At 30.9% G+C, this 18406-nt stretch overlaps 1 protein-coding gene across 2 annotated transcripts in view; it reads left to right on the top strand.

Annotated features, from left to right (window-relative positions):
- The window catches only part of LOC145240040 (fibrillin-3-like), a 671777-nt gene extending 658985 nt beyond the window's left edge, over positions 1-12792 (top strand). The window contains exons 57-60 of one of the 2 annotated variants that reach the window (XM_080103628.1): positions 2350-2472; positions 6356-6470; positions 9694-9982; positions 11800-12792. In XM_080103628.1, the coding sequence (XP_079959754.1) occupies positions 2350-2472; positions 6356-6470; positions 9694-9982; positions 11800-12189 (917 nt within the window). In that variant the 3' untranslated portion in view covers positions 12190-12792. The remainder of the gene's footprint in view (positions 1-2349; positions 2473-6355; positions 6471-9693; positions 9983-11799) is intronic. The other variant, XM_080103629.1, reaches the window with a different exon arrangement.
- The last annotated feature ends 5614 nt before the right edge of the window (positions 12793-18406 follow it).

Below are 18406 nucleotides of genomic sequence, written 5' to 3'. Positions count from 1 at the left end.
TTCTCTCTCCTCTGATCTTGATCACGTTGTACAATGGGGAAAGGAGTGGCTGGTTACTTTTAATGCATCTAAAACCAAGCTTCTATCTTTACATCATCAACGTTCTGATCCCCATCTGGCATCAATTGAAATGAATGGCTCTCGTCTTGGGGAGGCCTCAAGTTTTGACAGGCTTCTAGGCTTGACCTTTACTCCTGATCTTAAATGGAATACGTACATCAAATCTGTTGCCAAGGCCGCTGGAAAAATGGTCGGATCCTTCTATCGATCCGGTAGATATCTCACTGCTGATGCAATTCTCTATCTATATAAGAGCCAGATACGTCCAAGGATGGAGTACTGTTGCCACATATGGGCAGGAGCTGCTAGAAAAGACTTGTCCTGCCTTGATAGAGTTCAAAATAGACTTCGGGGCTAGGTGGGAGATGTCCTTTTCTCTTCGCTGCAACCTCTGTCTCACAGAAGAGATGTTGCAAGTTTGTCTCTGCTTTATCGTTATTTTCATGGAAAGTGTTCGACTGAGCTTCAATCTATGGTCCCCCCTCGCCAAACTTTCACAAGAAACACTAGACTAGCTGAAAACATTATCAATAATTTTCCCCACTCTTTATCTGTACCTAAACCTAAACATAGATTCCATGATCAAAGTTTCTTCCTTAGAACTGCACGCCTGTGGAATTGTCTTCCGTTTTCCTGCTTTCCAGCTGTCTATGATATGGTTGTCTTCAAGTCTAACGTAAACAAGTTTCTAATGAGCCGTTACACTTAAGTTAATAAATTTACCGAACTTCCATTACTATCGATTACTATATTGTCCTTTTGACTACTCTACACTCTTTAACCCTTATCCTTGAGTGGCCTATCGGCCTTGATAAGTGGTGACGTCTATGTTAAAAAAAAAAAAAAATCTCTCATTGAAAGGGACAAGATGCGTCTGGTAATGTAGAGATAATCCAAGCAAATTTTATCCCTCGTCTCTCACTTCTCATCTTTAAGACTAAATTAAGAAAATTAACTAAAAAAAATTAACTAATTACTCAGTCGTATCTCTCACTAATGAGTTATCTCTATAAATAAAACTTCTAAAACCCGCGAAATATCGGTATTCTGAGAGAAAACTTAACTAAGATCACTCCCAGACTTGTATACAAAAGTTCTGTAAATTAAAAAAAAACAAAAAAACTGTTCAGCCGTTTCGGAGTCGCTAAGGAACGAACTCGCACACAGAAAAGTACATTTATATAATTGTAGAGATAGAGATTAACTGTTGAATTATAAATGAAAAATTCGAACAGTTGCAATGTCGTGGGATGACGTGCATATAATCTTAATGATTTTTCCAATTTTAAGACTCGACTGAGATAGAAATGGTCCCATGGCGAAAGGAGGTCCACGGCCTCCATTGGCAATTCGTGCACCGCCAAGTAAATCGATCATTCATGATATTTTTTTAATGCATTTTCTTGCACATATTCGGCATCTCATACTGTTCTCGATTAATTTCGATTCCTGGCAAAATGAAAGAACTTTTTTGGTAACTGTAGCATAATCTGCCAACCAGACAGAATCGCCGTAACTGTAATTATATTTTTTTAATGATATAAATTTTTGCTCAATTAAAACTAATGTTTTCTTCCAATTAACTGTTGTCTGCTGCATTGGCGGTTTAGGTAAACATGTCTATCAATTTTTTTTTTATTAAATTTTTTCAGCAACCATGTTAGATTCATCTTGACGGTTTTACTAAAACAATTATTTTTAATAATTTAAATTTTTGATACGATTAAAACTAATATTCTCTTCCGATTGTCTGCTGCATTGGCTGAGCGTTTCGCCATATCTCAGCGTTTTACGTAAACTGCCGAAATACGCTGATAATCCACGAAAAAAACGAGTCATTTGGGGGGGGGGGGTTCCAATATTCTAATTTTAAAATCTATTAAACTAAGAAATTATTCTTAATTTTGCTTTATCAGCTCTTCATGAAATTTGATTTTCGTAGTAAAAATAAATCAGTTTGCTCAATTTATGTGATTTTTGGAATATGACATTTTCGTTCAATGGCGGGTACATAATAATAAGATTGTTTTTTTTTGTTTTGTTTTTTTTGTATTTTAATTAGGTTGAATTCTTAATAAGAACCATAAAATTAAATATTGTTTGAAGTATAATACCGAAGTCCTTTTTGATATTACATATCTCCAGAATTTCCTAAATCAGTATTTAGTAAATATTTTTATTCATTTTTTTTTTTTTAATCTATTTAGTTTCCAAACTGTTGTAGTCGTGCTTTTATTATCCTGGAAACTCATGGTGCTAAAGAATATGAATCCTTATATTTCTTTGCAGACATTGACGAGTGCATGATGGGTAATGTTTGCGGCGATGGTTCCTGCGTCAACATGGCGGGCAGTTACAACTGCCAATGCCGTAATGGGGCAAACTTTGATCAACAACAAGGCGCATGCACATGTATGTATATTTGTTACATTTTTATACGCTTTGGGGGTGGGGGGGATCGCTCCAGACAAGGCGTAAAGACACTTGATGTAAGAAGTTTAATAAGAATGAAGGATGATTATCGCAAAGATAGAAAATCTTTGTCTTTAAAGGATGAAAGCTATAGTGTTTTTTTATTTTTACAAGAGTCACCACTTATGAAGGCTTAAAGGCCGCTCAAGGAGAAGTGTTAATGAGGTGGCCAGTCAGATAACATCACAGTGATCGATAGTTGTAGAAATTGGGTAGAATTTGATTATTTAAGGGAACGGATAGAAAAGAACTTGTCTACATTAAACTTGAAGACGATCATGTTGTAGTCAGTTGAAAAGCAGGCCTACTATACAGAGTTCTACAAGCAGGCAGTTCTAGGAAAGAAATTGTGTTTTTGGAATTTCTGTTTAGATTTAATAATAATGTACCTCTATAAGGCCACCATTCGCCCATGTATGGAGTATTGCTGTCATATTTGGGCTGGTACATCTGCTACTAGTCTCTCACTCCTTGACAAGGTTCAAAAGAGAGTCGCAAATCTGATAGGCCCTGAACTGGCATCTAAGTTTCAGCCTCTGTCCCATCGACGAAACGTTGCATCCTTCTGCCTGTTCTACAAGTATTTTAATAGTGAATGCTCTGATGAACTGCAAGCACTTGTGCCTCCACAACGTGAACACCCTCGACAAACCCGACAGGCTGCTAAATCTCACCCCCACACAGTAGAGATCCCTAGATGTAAAAGATCTTTCTACTCCAGTAGTTTCTTCCCCAGAACCGCTAGACTTTGGAATTCCATTCCAGGTCCCTGCTTCCCCAACTGTACTGATGTACAGAAGTTCAAGTGCAACGTGAACCGACATCTTGCTGCCCGGATCCCTACATAGTACCCCAGTAGTTGTTGCCTTTGATAGTAGTCCCCTACACCAAAGTGGCAATGTGCCTTGTTTGGGGTGAAAATGTAATAAAAAAAATAAAAAAAAATTATTGACAATAATTGACAAAGGTTTTGTCTTCGAATATAATCTCATCAACAAAAATATATAAGGGGAAGAGAAGTTTAAGACACCAAAATAAAACTAGGATTTTTATTCTTGTGTCGTTAAATATTTGCAGGAATATCCACCTTACTACCAAAATGATAGTTTTATTTTCGTGTCTTAAACTTCTTCTCTCCCCCCCCCCGCCTATTTTTTTGTTGATGAGATTATATTCGACGACAAAACCTTTGTCAATTCTTGTCAATAATTGACAAAGTCAATTCTTGTCAATAATTGACAAAGTCAATTTTGATCAAATAAATATCGTTTCCGAAACGATCGTACACTCAAGTTGATTTTGTTTGTCTTTCCTTTTGAAACTGATTCATAATTTACAATTATTAATCTTTTTACCCAATATATATATATATATAACTACTTCATTTACTCACATAAATTAATATACGAAAGTATAGATTTATGCGTAAACTTTAAGTATTTACTTCAAAAGTACTCAATACGTAGGTAGAGCTACTTAGTAATTTATAAAATATATATGGCGATTAAGCTACACTGAATATTCGACGCTTCATCCACTATAGGATTCGTCAGGCTTATGCGCATAAGCCTGACGAATCCTATAGTGGGTGAAGCGCCGAATATTCAGTGTAGCTTAATCGCCATATATATTTTATAAATTGCTATATATATATATATATATATATATATATATATATATATATATATATATATATATATATATATATATATATATATATATATATTGAGTAAAAAGATTAATAATATAGGAGCCTATAAAAGTAGAAAATGAATTTATAAAAACTATATATTTGTATATATAGAATGATTCATTTATTGAATAAAGGTATGCATACAATTATTGGAGTATATATATATATATATATATATATATATATATATATATATATATATATATATATATATATATATATATAATGTCTCCACAACAATTTTTATAAGGAGATATAATATACAGATTCAATCCACTTGAAAAGATTCAGTCTAATATATATATATATATATATATATATATATATATATATATATATATATATATATATATACACACACACACACACACACACACAATTGACATTATTTTTGCACCAACCTATTATATACTGTAAAATAAAGCAGTCAATTTATAATCTTAAATAGATTTTCAGAAATCATTTAAAATATATATACTAGCATTTCATCCCGGCGTTGCCCGGGTATTTGGAGATGTATGTTGGGCAAAAAAAAAAAAAAAAGCGGTCAATTTTTTTAACTTTGAACCCTAATCTGAACCCTTAAAATTTATTGATTTGGGCTCAAATAAAGTTATTAAGTTAGATCCATGTCCAAGGAACCTATACCTAAAATTTCAAGTGTTTAGACCCCAAATTGGCGGAGGAGTTTGGTAGAGTTCTCAAAGGTCAAATCGTTGAACTTTGACCCTTTAACAGCAATATTTCTGGCCGAAAACTGATCATATCGATTTTCCCAAATCTCAGTACCCTGTATATCAAATTTAGAGTCTGTAGACTTAAAATTCACAGAGTTATTGCGTAGGGAAATGTACACACACAGACACACACACAGACAGACACTTTCACTTTTATAGATATACTAGAATGGGTGCCCGGCGTTGCCCCGGTATTTGGAGATGTATGTTGAGCAAAAAAAAAAAGTGGTCAATTTTTTTAAACTTTGACCCCTATTATGACTCCTTAAAATTTATTGTTTTGGGCTCAAATTAAGTTATTAAGTTAGATCCATGTCCAATGAACCTATATCTAAAATTTCAAGTGTTTAAATGAGAGAAAAAATTACATAGAGACTAAATAAAATTAAGGATGCAGTTGCAGTGCGCACTTTGTTGGGCGAACATCGCAAAGATTGGATTTCCATTTGAAACAACATGTACCATCAAAGATTTGTTATGCAAATTTTTCACCCTCGGATGTTCTGAATAATACGTATGGTTCTGCGATTTGCGACCATCTTATTAATAACCATGTATGTGCCACGAATTCCAGTGCTGACATGTTTACGATCTTGAATAAGTCGCACTTGCCCTTTCATTTAAAAATTCTAGAGACTATTTTTATTAAGTCTTTGAAACCTTCTCTTTGCAAGCAAAAAGAAAATCTTCTAGGACTTAATTTAGTCTCAATATAATTTTTTCCCCCATTTATTTTTCGTTTTTTTTTCTTCCCCCCCCCCCCCGCCATATTCATGATTTTTTTTTTTTAATCGTATTTTCCTCGATTTAGCTCTGTTGAGCGAGGAACGAAACCTAGTTAGCTAACCTTTATTTTAATTTTTTTTTAAATCCTTATGTTGATTGGTCTGTATTTAGCCATTATTAAATTCTGTACCCCCCGAAAATTTTTCAAATATATATATTTTGTGTACAGAAAGTTGTTAGATGAGACAAGTCATTGGGGCCGTCGGTTTCAAGCCCGATAATTAGGACCGTTTAGGATATCTTAAACGGTCCTAATTATCGGGCTTGAAACCGACGGTACCAATGACTTGTCTCATCTAACAACTTTCTGTACACAAAATATAAATACGCTCTTATATTTTGGATTTTCCTTTTAATTGAGCACTCTGATGGATTTATTTTTCAAAAAAAAAACTAATCATATATATATATATATATATATATATATATATATATATATATATATATATATATATATATATTGTGTGTGTGTAAGCAGCATTTTTTATTAAAGCAAACATTGTTAAAGAAAGATAACAGTAAACTTCAGCTTAATTATTACGTTTTATTTATTTTTTATATTTATAATTCAATTTATATCAATTTATCATTTATTATTTGCTTGCAGTCGGCGGTAACTTTGATGTTTGCAGTAACAGCCCATGTCTGTTTGGATGCTCACCTTACGGGGCAGCAGATTATGTTTGCGGATGCCCGACAGGATACCAACGCATCGGACAAGGGTAAAACATTCATTATCTAGAAATCTTGAACAATGTCAGCATGTTTTTCTTTGATTTTTTTTACAAGGGTGTCATTGAAGGGAGGTCACCACTTATCAAGGCCTGAAGGTCACTCGAGAATAAGGGCTAATGAGTGTATGATGGTCAGTGAGACAACAGCAGAGTGATCGCTAGTGGTGGGAATTGAGTTTAATTTGATCATTTAAGGGGTCAGCTTAATACCTGCAGTACAGAGTTCCACAGGAAGTTCTAGGAAAGAAGTTTTATTCATGAAATCTGTGTTTCAATTGAGGCACATAAAGAAAGTAGGGGATTTTGTGGGGAGAGGGACCACAGATTGAAAGGGTTCGCACAGACTTGAAAAGTCTTGGAATTTTAACTTTTGCTTTGAAAATGCTTTATTTCTAATGCTTGAAAAATCCTTGAAAATATGGAAAATACTTTGAAAATTTCTTGAAAAGGCCTTGAAAATCGTATTCTTTATGTCAACTAAAAATTTGTGTCAAAATATTAAAAAACAATTGAAAGAAATACTATTAAAGTATTTTAAGTCTTAATAAAAAATGATTAAAAGTTGTTTTTTTAAAATCAAATAATCATTTAACTATTCTGCACTTTGCCAAATAAATTGTTAATTATTCTGTACTTCCAACTAAAAACTTTTGGGGTTAAATTCAACACACTGCTGTCATAGCTCACTATTACAGGGTTCGTACAGACTGGAAAAGTCCTTGAATTTTCAGTTTTGCCTTGGAAAGGTTTTATTTTTATTGTTACCTTGAAAAATCCTTGAAAATATGGAAAATGTTTTAAAAATTTCTTGGAAAGGCCTTGAAAATCGTATTCTTTATGTCAACTAAAAATTTGTGTTGAAATATTAAAAAATAATTGAAAGAAATACTATTAAAATATTTTAAGTCAGCAGAGTGATCACTAGTGGTGGGAATTGAGTTAAATTTGATCATTTAAGGGGTCAGCTTAATACCTGCAGTACAGAGTTCCACAGGAAGTTCTAGGAAAGAAGTTTTATTCATGAAATTTGTGTTTCAATTGAGGCACATAAAGAAAGTAGGGGATTTTGCGGGGAGAGGGGCCACAGATTGAAAGGGTTCGCACAGACTTAAAAAGTCTTGGAATTTTAACTTTTGCTTTAAAAATGTAGAAAATGTTTTGAAAATTTCTTGAAAAGGCCTTGAAAATCGTATTCTTTATGTCAACTAAAAATTTGTGTCGAAATATTAAAAAGTAATTGAAAGAAATACTATTAAAGTATTTTAAGACTTAATAAAAAATGATTAAAAGATTTTTTTTAAATATTGAAAATAAAATCGAGACATTGTTCTGAAATTGCATAGTATTATTGTGGGTACACGAGTTATGTCCCTTTATCAAAGATTCAAATCTCTGTCTATTTTTGTTCTCAGTTATAATTAAATTGGGGGGTGGCACAAGAGGGGAGGAGTAGAGGCGGTCACCATAAATAACACTACCCCACCTCTCAATAACAAAAATACTTTCCTTGCTCGAATAAGATTCTCCAATGTCGCCCCCCCCCACCCACCCAAATGTGATAATGTAAAATTAGGTCGTACTTTAACTTTGAACCATTTTGGGGGTTAAATTCAACACACTGATGTCATAGTTCACTACTGTAGGGTTCGTACAGACTTGAAAAGTCTTTGAATTTTAACTTTTGTCTTGAAAACTCCTCATTTCTATTATTACCTGGAAAAATCCTTGAAAAAATGGAAAATTTCTTGAAAAGGCCTGGAAAATTGTATTCTTTATGTCCAGTAAAAATTTGTGTTGAAACATTAAAACCAAAATCGAAATAAATACTATTAGATTTTTTTTTTTAAGTATTAATAAAAATAACCATTAAATCATATTTTAAATATTGAGAATAAAATCGGAATACATTGTTTTGAAATTGCATAGTATTATAGTATCATAGTATTATAGTATTATTGTATTATTGTGGATACAAGGGTTACGTCCCTTTATCACAAAACTAAACTACATCAGGATAAAGGAACTTAACTTCTTTTTTTCGGTTCTAACGACCTAGTTTTCAATCATCACAATTTTTTTTCTCACTTTTGGGGGAGGGGGGATCAAATCTGTCTCTATTTTTGCTTTCATTTATAATTTACTTTTTTTGGGGGGGAGGGGGGAGAAGTAGTGGCGGCCGCCATAAATAAAAATAACCGCCACCCTCCCTTTAAAATAAAAACATTCCTTCTGCAGGCAGAACTTTCCAATGGCAAGTTCCTCCCCATCCCCCCCACCCCCACCCCAACAAAACTAAATAAAATTGTGATAGTCTAAAATGTGAGTAGCTGAGCAAAAAAAAAAAAAAAAAAAATGGAGAAGACGGCAGCCATCTTGGTTGGAAATTTAAAAGTCGGAAATATTTGAGATGAAATAAAAAGCGTTTAAAATTACTTAAAATCACCAAAAAATGGTGCCCGGCGTTGCCCGGATATTTGTAGGTGTGTGGTGTGCTTTAAAAACTTGTATCTTGTCTGGAAAAGATCTTGAAAAATCATGGAAAAATCATGGAAAAATCCTTGTAAAATCTTGAAAAGCGTTGAAAAGTCCTTGAAAGTTTTTGCAAATCCTTTAAAAACTCTGAAAACCCTTGAAAAGTCCTTGAAAATGGACATTAAAAACCTGTACAAACCCTGATTGAAGTTGAGTTAAACATTTGCCATTATTTAATGATAGAGCAGAAATAGACTTGCAATGTTCCGTCTAAAAGAAAGAGATTATAAGAAAAAGAAAAGGACATCACCCAGGAGATTTCAAAACCAGTTTGGAAACCTGTCAAGGCAAGAAAGGGTGCTCAGAGCTCATCCTCTGCAAATGTGGCAACAGTAATCCATCTTAGGACATGTTTGGCTCTTTGGATTGTGTCAGATTGAGATACATTCTAGAATACTGGAATGACGCAACCGTTTTTTCAGCAATCTTGGCAAAAGATTAGATTAAGTTTTTAATTCTACGTCGGGAGTAAATGTCAGTCACAGAAGTTTGTTGACAGATGTTTCTTCCTCAGGATAAGTCATTCATTTCAATTTCGGTCGAATTGGGACCTTCTAAAACGTGACTTTGTGTAATAAATATCATTTATTCAAATTGAAAACGGTAAAATCTTAACTCGCATTGTATAACATCCAACAACTGCTTCTCTTTATCCTCAGTTTTGTTTTTATTTTTTCAGCCATTGTATCTCAACCATTTCACCGGCCAATATGAGCAGCAGTAGCAGCGGCAATTTCTATGTGCCCGAAGGAGTACAACTCCCTCATATCCCTGGTCCACCAGATGGAGCCCTTCCACCTGGAGAAATCTGTTATTCCTGCAACGTTGGTGACCTGCCCCTGTCTCGCTCCAAACGCAGTGCTGATAAAGAAATAGGCAGCAAAGCCACGAGTGACATAACTGCTACAACCAAAGACAAAATTGTTGGACCACCAAACAATAAACTGGAACCAACTCAAGCCATTAAGGTTAGTTGATGTAAAATTATCTGAGAATTTGAGGAGGATGTTATAGTTTGTTCGAAAGCATTGTGCGTTGTGTGAAAGGAGTTATGTTTGAAGGCCAAAGTAACAATATTACAATGCAGCTTGTGGGAAGCACCATTGACACGAGTCAGTGTATAAAAGAAAAATGACAATCTTGAAGGAATTTCAATAATTTTCAATTATAATATATTATAATATTATATTATAATAATATTATATAATATTATAATAATATTATATTATAATATAATATTATTATATTATAATATTATATTATAATATAATATTATTATATTATAATATTATATTATAATATAATAATATTATATTATAATATAATATTATTATATTATAATATAATATTATAATATAATATAATAATATAAAATTATAATATATTTGTTTACCAACATAGCGTGTCATATAGGATGGCAGATATTGATATCTTCAAAATTTTCAAGAATAAAATCTCTTCATCAGGGGAGAAAAAGAAATGCGTGCAACTGTTTTGGCAAGGCTTTCCTTTATCTATTTTTATTTATTTATTGTATCAGTAGCCGGAAGTCAGGCATGGGTGACAATCACACAGTCATGCAGTTAAACTCTCAATATGTATTGTGCTGTGTATAAAGTACTTTCAGACTTTCTTTTCTTAATATTTTATATTGAGAAAAAAAAATCTGAAAGATAAAAAATTTGATTGTAGAAAAAATGACTATAGTACTCAGTTATGTTAGAGTATAAGATCTTTTTTTATTCAGTGCTATAAAATTATATATGTCCAAAGAGATGGAATAAAATAAAAATATTTCTAAAATTGTTAAAAAAAAGTTTTTTTTGTTTTTTGTTGCGTCAACTTAAAAGTATAAGATTTCCCCTTTTTTCCGTTTGTTGCTATTACTTGTGTGGATTTGATCAAAACTGATTTCCCGCAGAGATCGTCCATTATTACTGAAGGGTCAGTCTCTACAGCAGTTATCTCCCCCTGCTGAGAGACAATGTGGCAGTGACGTCAGATATAAAACAATGGCGCAAGACAGGATATGTATTGTGCTGTGTATAAAGTACTATCAGGAATAGTTTGTTTGTTTTTTTGTTTTTGTTTTTTTTATACATATGAATGATTAGTTATAATTGTGCACTTAGGAGTGTTAATGTCTGTTATGTCTCTGCCGCGTTTATATTCATCTTGGATAATGAGAATGGTCTAAGGGAGGTAACTACATGTTTAGTTAGCTAGACTTTGGAATTCTATTCCAGGTCCCTGCTTCCCCAACAGTACTGACGTGCAGAAGTTCAAGTGTAACGTGAACCGACATCTTGCTGCCCAGATCCCTACATAGTACCCCAGTAGTTGTTGCCCCTGATAGTAGCCCCCTACACCAAAGTGGCAATTTGCCTTGTTTGGGGTGAAAATGTAATAAAAAAAAAAAAAATTTTTAATTTATTATTGAATAAATAACTGGATTACGTAAGCAGTTGTATTAATAGTTAAGAACTGAACTCGTGTAAATTACACGATATTATTAGTATATCCTTTTAGCTGTGTCTAATTGCTGCTACAAAATCAGGCTGTCTCAAGATATCGGTTTCATAACTTAAATGTACTAAACATTGATGTTAATGTTTTTATTTCCCTTCAAAACTAAAAGTAAAAAAAAAAAAAAAATTTCTGGCTTAAAAAGATTATTGTGCTGCATACTCTTTTTTATTTTTGCTTTGTTTATTTATTTATTTTTCAATTTTCTGGCATCAATTATACAGTTCAGATGTATCGTTTCCCTTTTTTATTCTTTCAGCTGCAAAGCAAGAATATCGATGGCACTGCCAGTGGGGATGCGAAGAAACCAAAGGTCCATCTTCATCTGGGCGCACCTGAGCAGACCCTAACAATTAAGGTGAAACAGAGTCAAGCCCATCACCATGCCAAATTGATCAGGATGCAACCGGCTGTGAGTCCGCTGCAACATAACGTGCACTATCGCATCGTCCCAGGGAAGGATAGTGATCAGTTTGTGATGCACGAGCATAGAAACATCAGTTCGCTGAGATTTAAGCAGAGAGTCAAGGCTCCAAAAATGTTCCGACTTGAGATCGAATGCACCCCAATCATTAGTGACGAGGAGTTCAAAGGAGAGAAGATTCACCTGGGTACATCCATCATACACCTTAACATCTATGTTCATTGACGCAGCACTTGACACAAGTGCACCTCTAATTCTAGACATTTAGAATTCGGACACCATTTTTTTTTTTTTTTTTTTAATATCAGGGGGTACACAAGGTTATCTTATTTTATGGGCAACGCAAAAGTTAATTGCAAAGAATATAAAATATGAACTATGTAACAAGAGAAAAAACAAAAAATATGAAAAAAATACAGGAAAAAAAAAAGCGTGCTGTGTTATAGGCAAAATTAAAAAGTCAAAGATTTGCCAGGGCTGATGCGAATAAAAAAAAAATATTAGAAAAATGGAAAAAAAAAAGCTTGAAAAAAATTTTTTAAGCCTTTTTTTTTAAGATTAGTTTTTTTGTTTTGTTTTTTTTTTTTTTTTCTTGTATATTCATGATCAAATTTGAGAATCCGATTGAAGCAACTTAGATAACAGAATAATTCAGAGAGAGAAATGAAGATGAAGATGAAGATGATTCTAAAACAACTGTAATAACGTCTCTATTTTCTACACCCACCCCCACGCAAGAAACCGCATCCTCCACCTTTTAAGTGCCTTTGTATTTTCCAACAATGTCATGACAATAAATCCATCAATTTGAAAAAAAAAAAAAAAAAATAGTAGTTTTCAAACATTTTACATATTTTTATGTTTAAAGAAACAAGAAAAAGCGAATACAATAATTTAGAAAGCGAAAGAAAATAAATCAGAAATATACAACTATTTTCAACAAATATATGATCCTGTTTCCCATGGTGAGAAATTCACTTGTGAGGAAAATAGTTATATATATATATATATATATATATATATATATATATATATATATATATATATATATATGTTTTATTTTTTTTTTACCGTTTTATCTGTTTGGTTACATATGTTTCGGATGTTGGACCATGTTTACGTAAGGTCTGACGAGGCTGTTAGATCGTAAACACGGTCCAACATCCGAAACATATGTAACCAAACAGATAAAACGGTAATAGATAATAAAACACATATTTGCTCTGCAATAGTATTGAGCACTCTCTTCAGGTTTTTACTAATTACCAGTTTTACCAAATATATATATATATATATATATATTTATTATTATTATTATTATTATTATGCATTTTTTATTTATATATTTTGGCTGCACATATGCAAATATGTTTCAGCTGCGAACTTCTTCAAAGTCTATCAATAATCATTGGGATTCTGAAACGATGAATAAAGTTGTAACTGAAACATATATGCGAATATGTAGTCAACATTTTTAAACATATAAAAAAATGGATATTAAAATATAGCTCTACTTGTTATTGTTTTGTGCATAAAAAATCTCTGCTTGCATTGCCAACCAGTTTGCTTTATTTGAGACTTTCGGATTTTTTATCGTGAAAAATTACTTGCCCCTATGTAACTCTGCTTATTATGTATCAACACCGTAGTTTCATGGGATTATCTTCTAAAAATTAACAATGAATACTACACACACACATATATATATACATATATATATATATATATATATATGTATGTATGCACGTTACTATTTCATTTATGTACATGCATGTTGTAAAATTACAAAATAATATATATATATATATATATATATATATATATATATATATTTGCAGCATTTACTTCAGTATGCGCTAATACATGAATAAAGCTGAGTAGCAGTATGAAAATATATTTCTGAATATAAGTATTTTATATACTAAATATTCTAACTAATATCATTAACTTTTTTTTTTACTTGGGAGTAACCACTTAACAAGACCCGAAGGCCACTCGAGGATAAGGGTTAAAATTAAAATCATTAAGTATATCTAAATATTCTATCAATGTAAGCTACATAGAAACGTTTGTTTCATTTCTGCGGAAAATCATCAGGTTAATCTTAATCAGCCTGATAATTCTCCCTGAAAATTAAGCATGAACGTAAATAATTTTCCCTGGAAATTAGACATGAATGTAGCTTACTTGACATAAGTATATTTTCATATTATATATGTGTGTGTGTGTGTGTGTGTGTGTGTGTGTGTGTGTGTGTGTGTGTGTGTGTGTGTAAAACATTATGGTGTCATACATGTTACTTTCCAAGCAAAAACATTTTTTTCTGATGAGTATATGCACGAAAAATTCGATATTGACATAATAATAACCGATTATTTCTACATAATGAAACAGATCTGTGACAAATGTACCGAAATTTTAATATGCTGACGGGTCTGTTTGATGAGAAAATAAATATGTCGCTCTTGGAATGTACCTATACTGTTATTCTTATATATATAGTGAATTCTCCCCATTTCGTTGTCCATGCCATCTTAAATGACTCTGCAGTCCTGCTGCAGATTTGCACATCTTGAAGTAGATGTGACATATAGATTGAGCAATTTCCACCCGGATATAAGATACTCGAATATGAGAAAAACGGATATAAGAGAGATCTCCTCTGACCCAAATTGGAGCCTGTGTTAATGTACAGTGTAGCCCGGGTATAAGAGAGCTGTAAGGACACGAGATGAAGGTTATATTAATTGTATCGAGGCTAGCAAGGTCAGATTTGACAAAAAACTGAAACAGACTTGTTATTGTGTAAAACATAATATTAAAAAAATATGTAGATTTTCAAATGTCGTTAGATTGTAAATGGCAAATCACAACATTAGTGCACTTTACTTTAACCGGATTTTTTTTTTTTTTTTGGGTTTTTTTTTTTTTTTTGCTTTCATTTTCGAAAAAGGTTTCGTAGACAATCCAAATTTCAATGATTTTTGCAAATCAAACTTTCTTGGTTTCGAAGTAACGAAGTAACACCATCGAAGCCATCACCGAAACATTTTATTGAATTGATTTAAAAACAATTTTAATAACGAGCAACAATATTTTAAAATAATTATTTTTGTACTTATGAAACTCATTCTTAACATTGCGTAGGTAGGGTGCTTTAATTTGAAAAAAATCAAGGGCGATAACTCGTTGCGATAAAGACCATTGACAGAGTTATCATTCTTGACATATTTTGCCTACAGTTTAATTCTAAGAAAATTTAGTAAGGGGCGAGTTATTTTTCAGGATAAAAAAAAAAACTGCAAATCTCAAATAAAACAAACCAGTTGATAAAACAAAAATTATTTTTTTAAGCACTAGAAAGAAAAATTAATAGTAATTATTGATTCTTCTCCTTCCGAAGGAAATATCTATTTCTTTGAAGATCCATAGGTTAACATTTGACCTTAATAAACTTTATTTTCGATTTATTATTTCATTCTGTTAAGGTGAACCATCTAATGAGTTTAATGAAGTTTATACAAAAGTGCGCAATACCAAAATAGAGCTAACTATATATTTATTTATTTTTTATGTAAGCATTTAGGTATCTGTACGCATTCATGAGTATATTCCAGTAAACTAACTACTATAAATAACTAAAGAATAAAGACTGGATGACTAAAACATACGCATAAATGTGTAGCAGTGTTTATGTAAAATAATAAATAAAAAGTATATACATATATATATATATATATATATATATATATATATATATATATATATATATATATAATACAGACCAAATTAATCACGCATAATGAATTAAAAAAAATTCATTATGTTTAATAAATTTGGTCTCTATATAGCTATTATAAAATTCTGTACCCTCCCCCCCCCCCAAAAAAAAAAAAAATATTTAACTATATATGTACACACACTAATACACAAACAAAAACAAACAAATATAATTAAGTTGAAGGACACTGATAACATGAACAAACAAAACACCATATTGGTTAAAAGTGCTCAATATGAAAGCAGGGCTTTTATGAATTAAATTATATCAACATTCTGAATAGTCTATGCTGATGGACCAAAATTTCTCCATTAATATATCTCATCGGGACTCTGAAATCTGTGGAGTCCTGACCGGATATGTTAACATAAAAATATTGATACATTCAGCATAGGCTCCTCTAATGTTTATATAATTTTATATATACGTGTGTGTGTGTGTGTGTGTGTGTGTGTGTGTGTGTGTGTGTGTGTGTGTGTGTGTGTGTGTGTGTGTGCATTTCGGGGTATGTTAAAGAGGAACCAATAAAGTATATCATAAGAATAGTACACCTCTGGAATATGTAGTATATATATATATATATATATATATATATATATATATATATATATATATATATATATATATATATATATGTAGTGTATATATATATATATATATATATATATATATATATTATATATATATATATATATAGATAACATATATGTAAATATATATATTTACGTATATGTTATATATACATATATATATATATATATGATTAGTCATAATTAGACGTATTTACATACATATATATATATATATATACATATATATACATACATACATATGTTGTATATATATATATATACATATATATATATATATATATGATTACACATATTTAGACGTATATACATATTTGCGCATATATATATACACACATCAATTTTTAGTCATTCAATGAATTAAAAAATTTATGGCGTGAAATGTTTGAGTTTCAGATCAAAAGATTTTTATTATTCTATGTAAGACAAAGAATACTTTAGAAATATTTTAACTGACATCGAAATTCTATAGGATAAGGAGTTAAAATATTTCTAATGTATTCTTTGTCTTACATAGAATAATAAAAAAATCTTTGATCTGAAACTCAAACATTCCACGTCATAAATTTTTTAATTCATTGAATGACTAAAATTTGATTTATTTGCTCTATCTTGTATATCGAGCAATTTTTATTTAGTACTTATAGAATATTACTGCCAGTAATAATTATAATCACTTTTTTCCATAACAGCTGATTATTGGATACTTTTATTCTGAAGAATTATATATATATATATATATATATATATATATTTAATTATTTACATACATACATGTATATTTACATACATATATTTGCATTCATTCATTCATATATATATATATATATATAAATATATATATATATATATGAATGCATATAATTACATTCATATATATATATATATATATATATATATATATACATATATAGACATACATATGCATACATACATATATATATATTTGCATATATATACACACACATATACATACATATATATATATATATTTGCATATACATACACACATATACATATGCATACATATATATTTGCATATATATACACACATATACATACATATACACACACGCACACATATATATATATACTTACATACATGCGTGTATATACATATATATTTACAAACTTACATCCATATACATGTAACCAATAATTTTTGTATAATAAACAGACTATGTACCAGCTCTGTAATCCATTGAGAACTTTTTAATAAATATGCGGGTTTCCTTGGACTTACATCTAGGAAAACAATCGATACAACTATGATAAATATATATATTTACAGACATATATATATAGATATAAATATATATATATGTTCATATATACATACAAATATATATCCGTATATATTTTATATATACATATATAGGCACACACACTCATATATATATATACGCTACACACACAAACACACATATATATAAGATCATAATTATTATGAGCTCTATCTCATATTTGGTTTTATCGAGCTTTTAGATCCGGTTGAGATTACTTTATAAATATTAACTCTTCAATATTTATAATATACTTTAGTTTTTCCATCTTGGATCATTTTAGTAAACCATAGTGTAATTCTTATTTCATTGTGTATATATATATATATATATATATATATATATATATAAGAGAGAAAGAAAATTAAAACTATAAGTTGAACTTTACAATCAAAATTTATTGTTCGACTGAATACTCCAAAAAACAATTTACAAAGTCTTTATTCCGCGGAGTTTCAAAAAATGCTATTCTTGTTATTCTTCTCATGAGAATACATAAAGAAAGAATTTGCTAGTTAAGGCATTAAGTGAAACCGTAATTTATTGTAGTTATAATATATACGTGTGTGTGTGTGTGTGTGTGTGTGTGTGTGTGTGTGTGTGTGTGTGTGTGTGTGTGTGTGTGTGTGTGTGTGTGTGTGTGTGTAAAAATTCTTGGTACAGCAAAATGGAAGGAGAAATTTCAGAGGAAACATAATTTAATTTAAATACCAAAAAAAAAAACGGGCAGGTGAAATTATTAAAATTTTCCTTAAGGCCTTATCGTCTGACCCTCTAAGAGGAAATGT

Source organism: Euprymna scolopes, chromosome 19 (genome assembly GCF_053919585.1).
Source record: "Euprymna scolopes isolate OS-2025 chromosome 19, ASM5391958v1, whole genome shotgun sequence".
Lineage (NCBI taxonomy): Eukaryota > Metazoa > Mollusca > Cephalopoda > Sepiida > Sepiolidae > Euprymna > Euprymna scolopes.
This window is presented reverse-complemented; position numbering and strand designations above follow the sequence as displayed.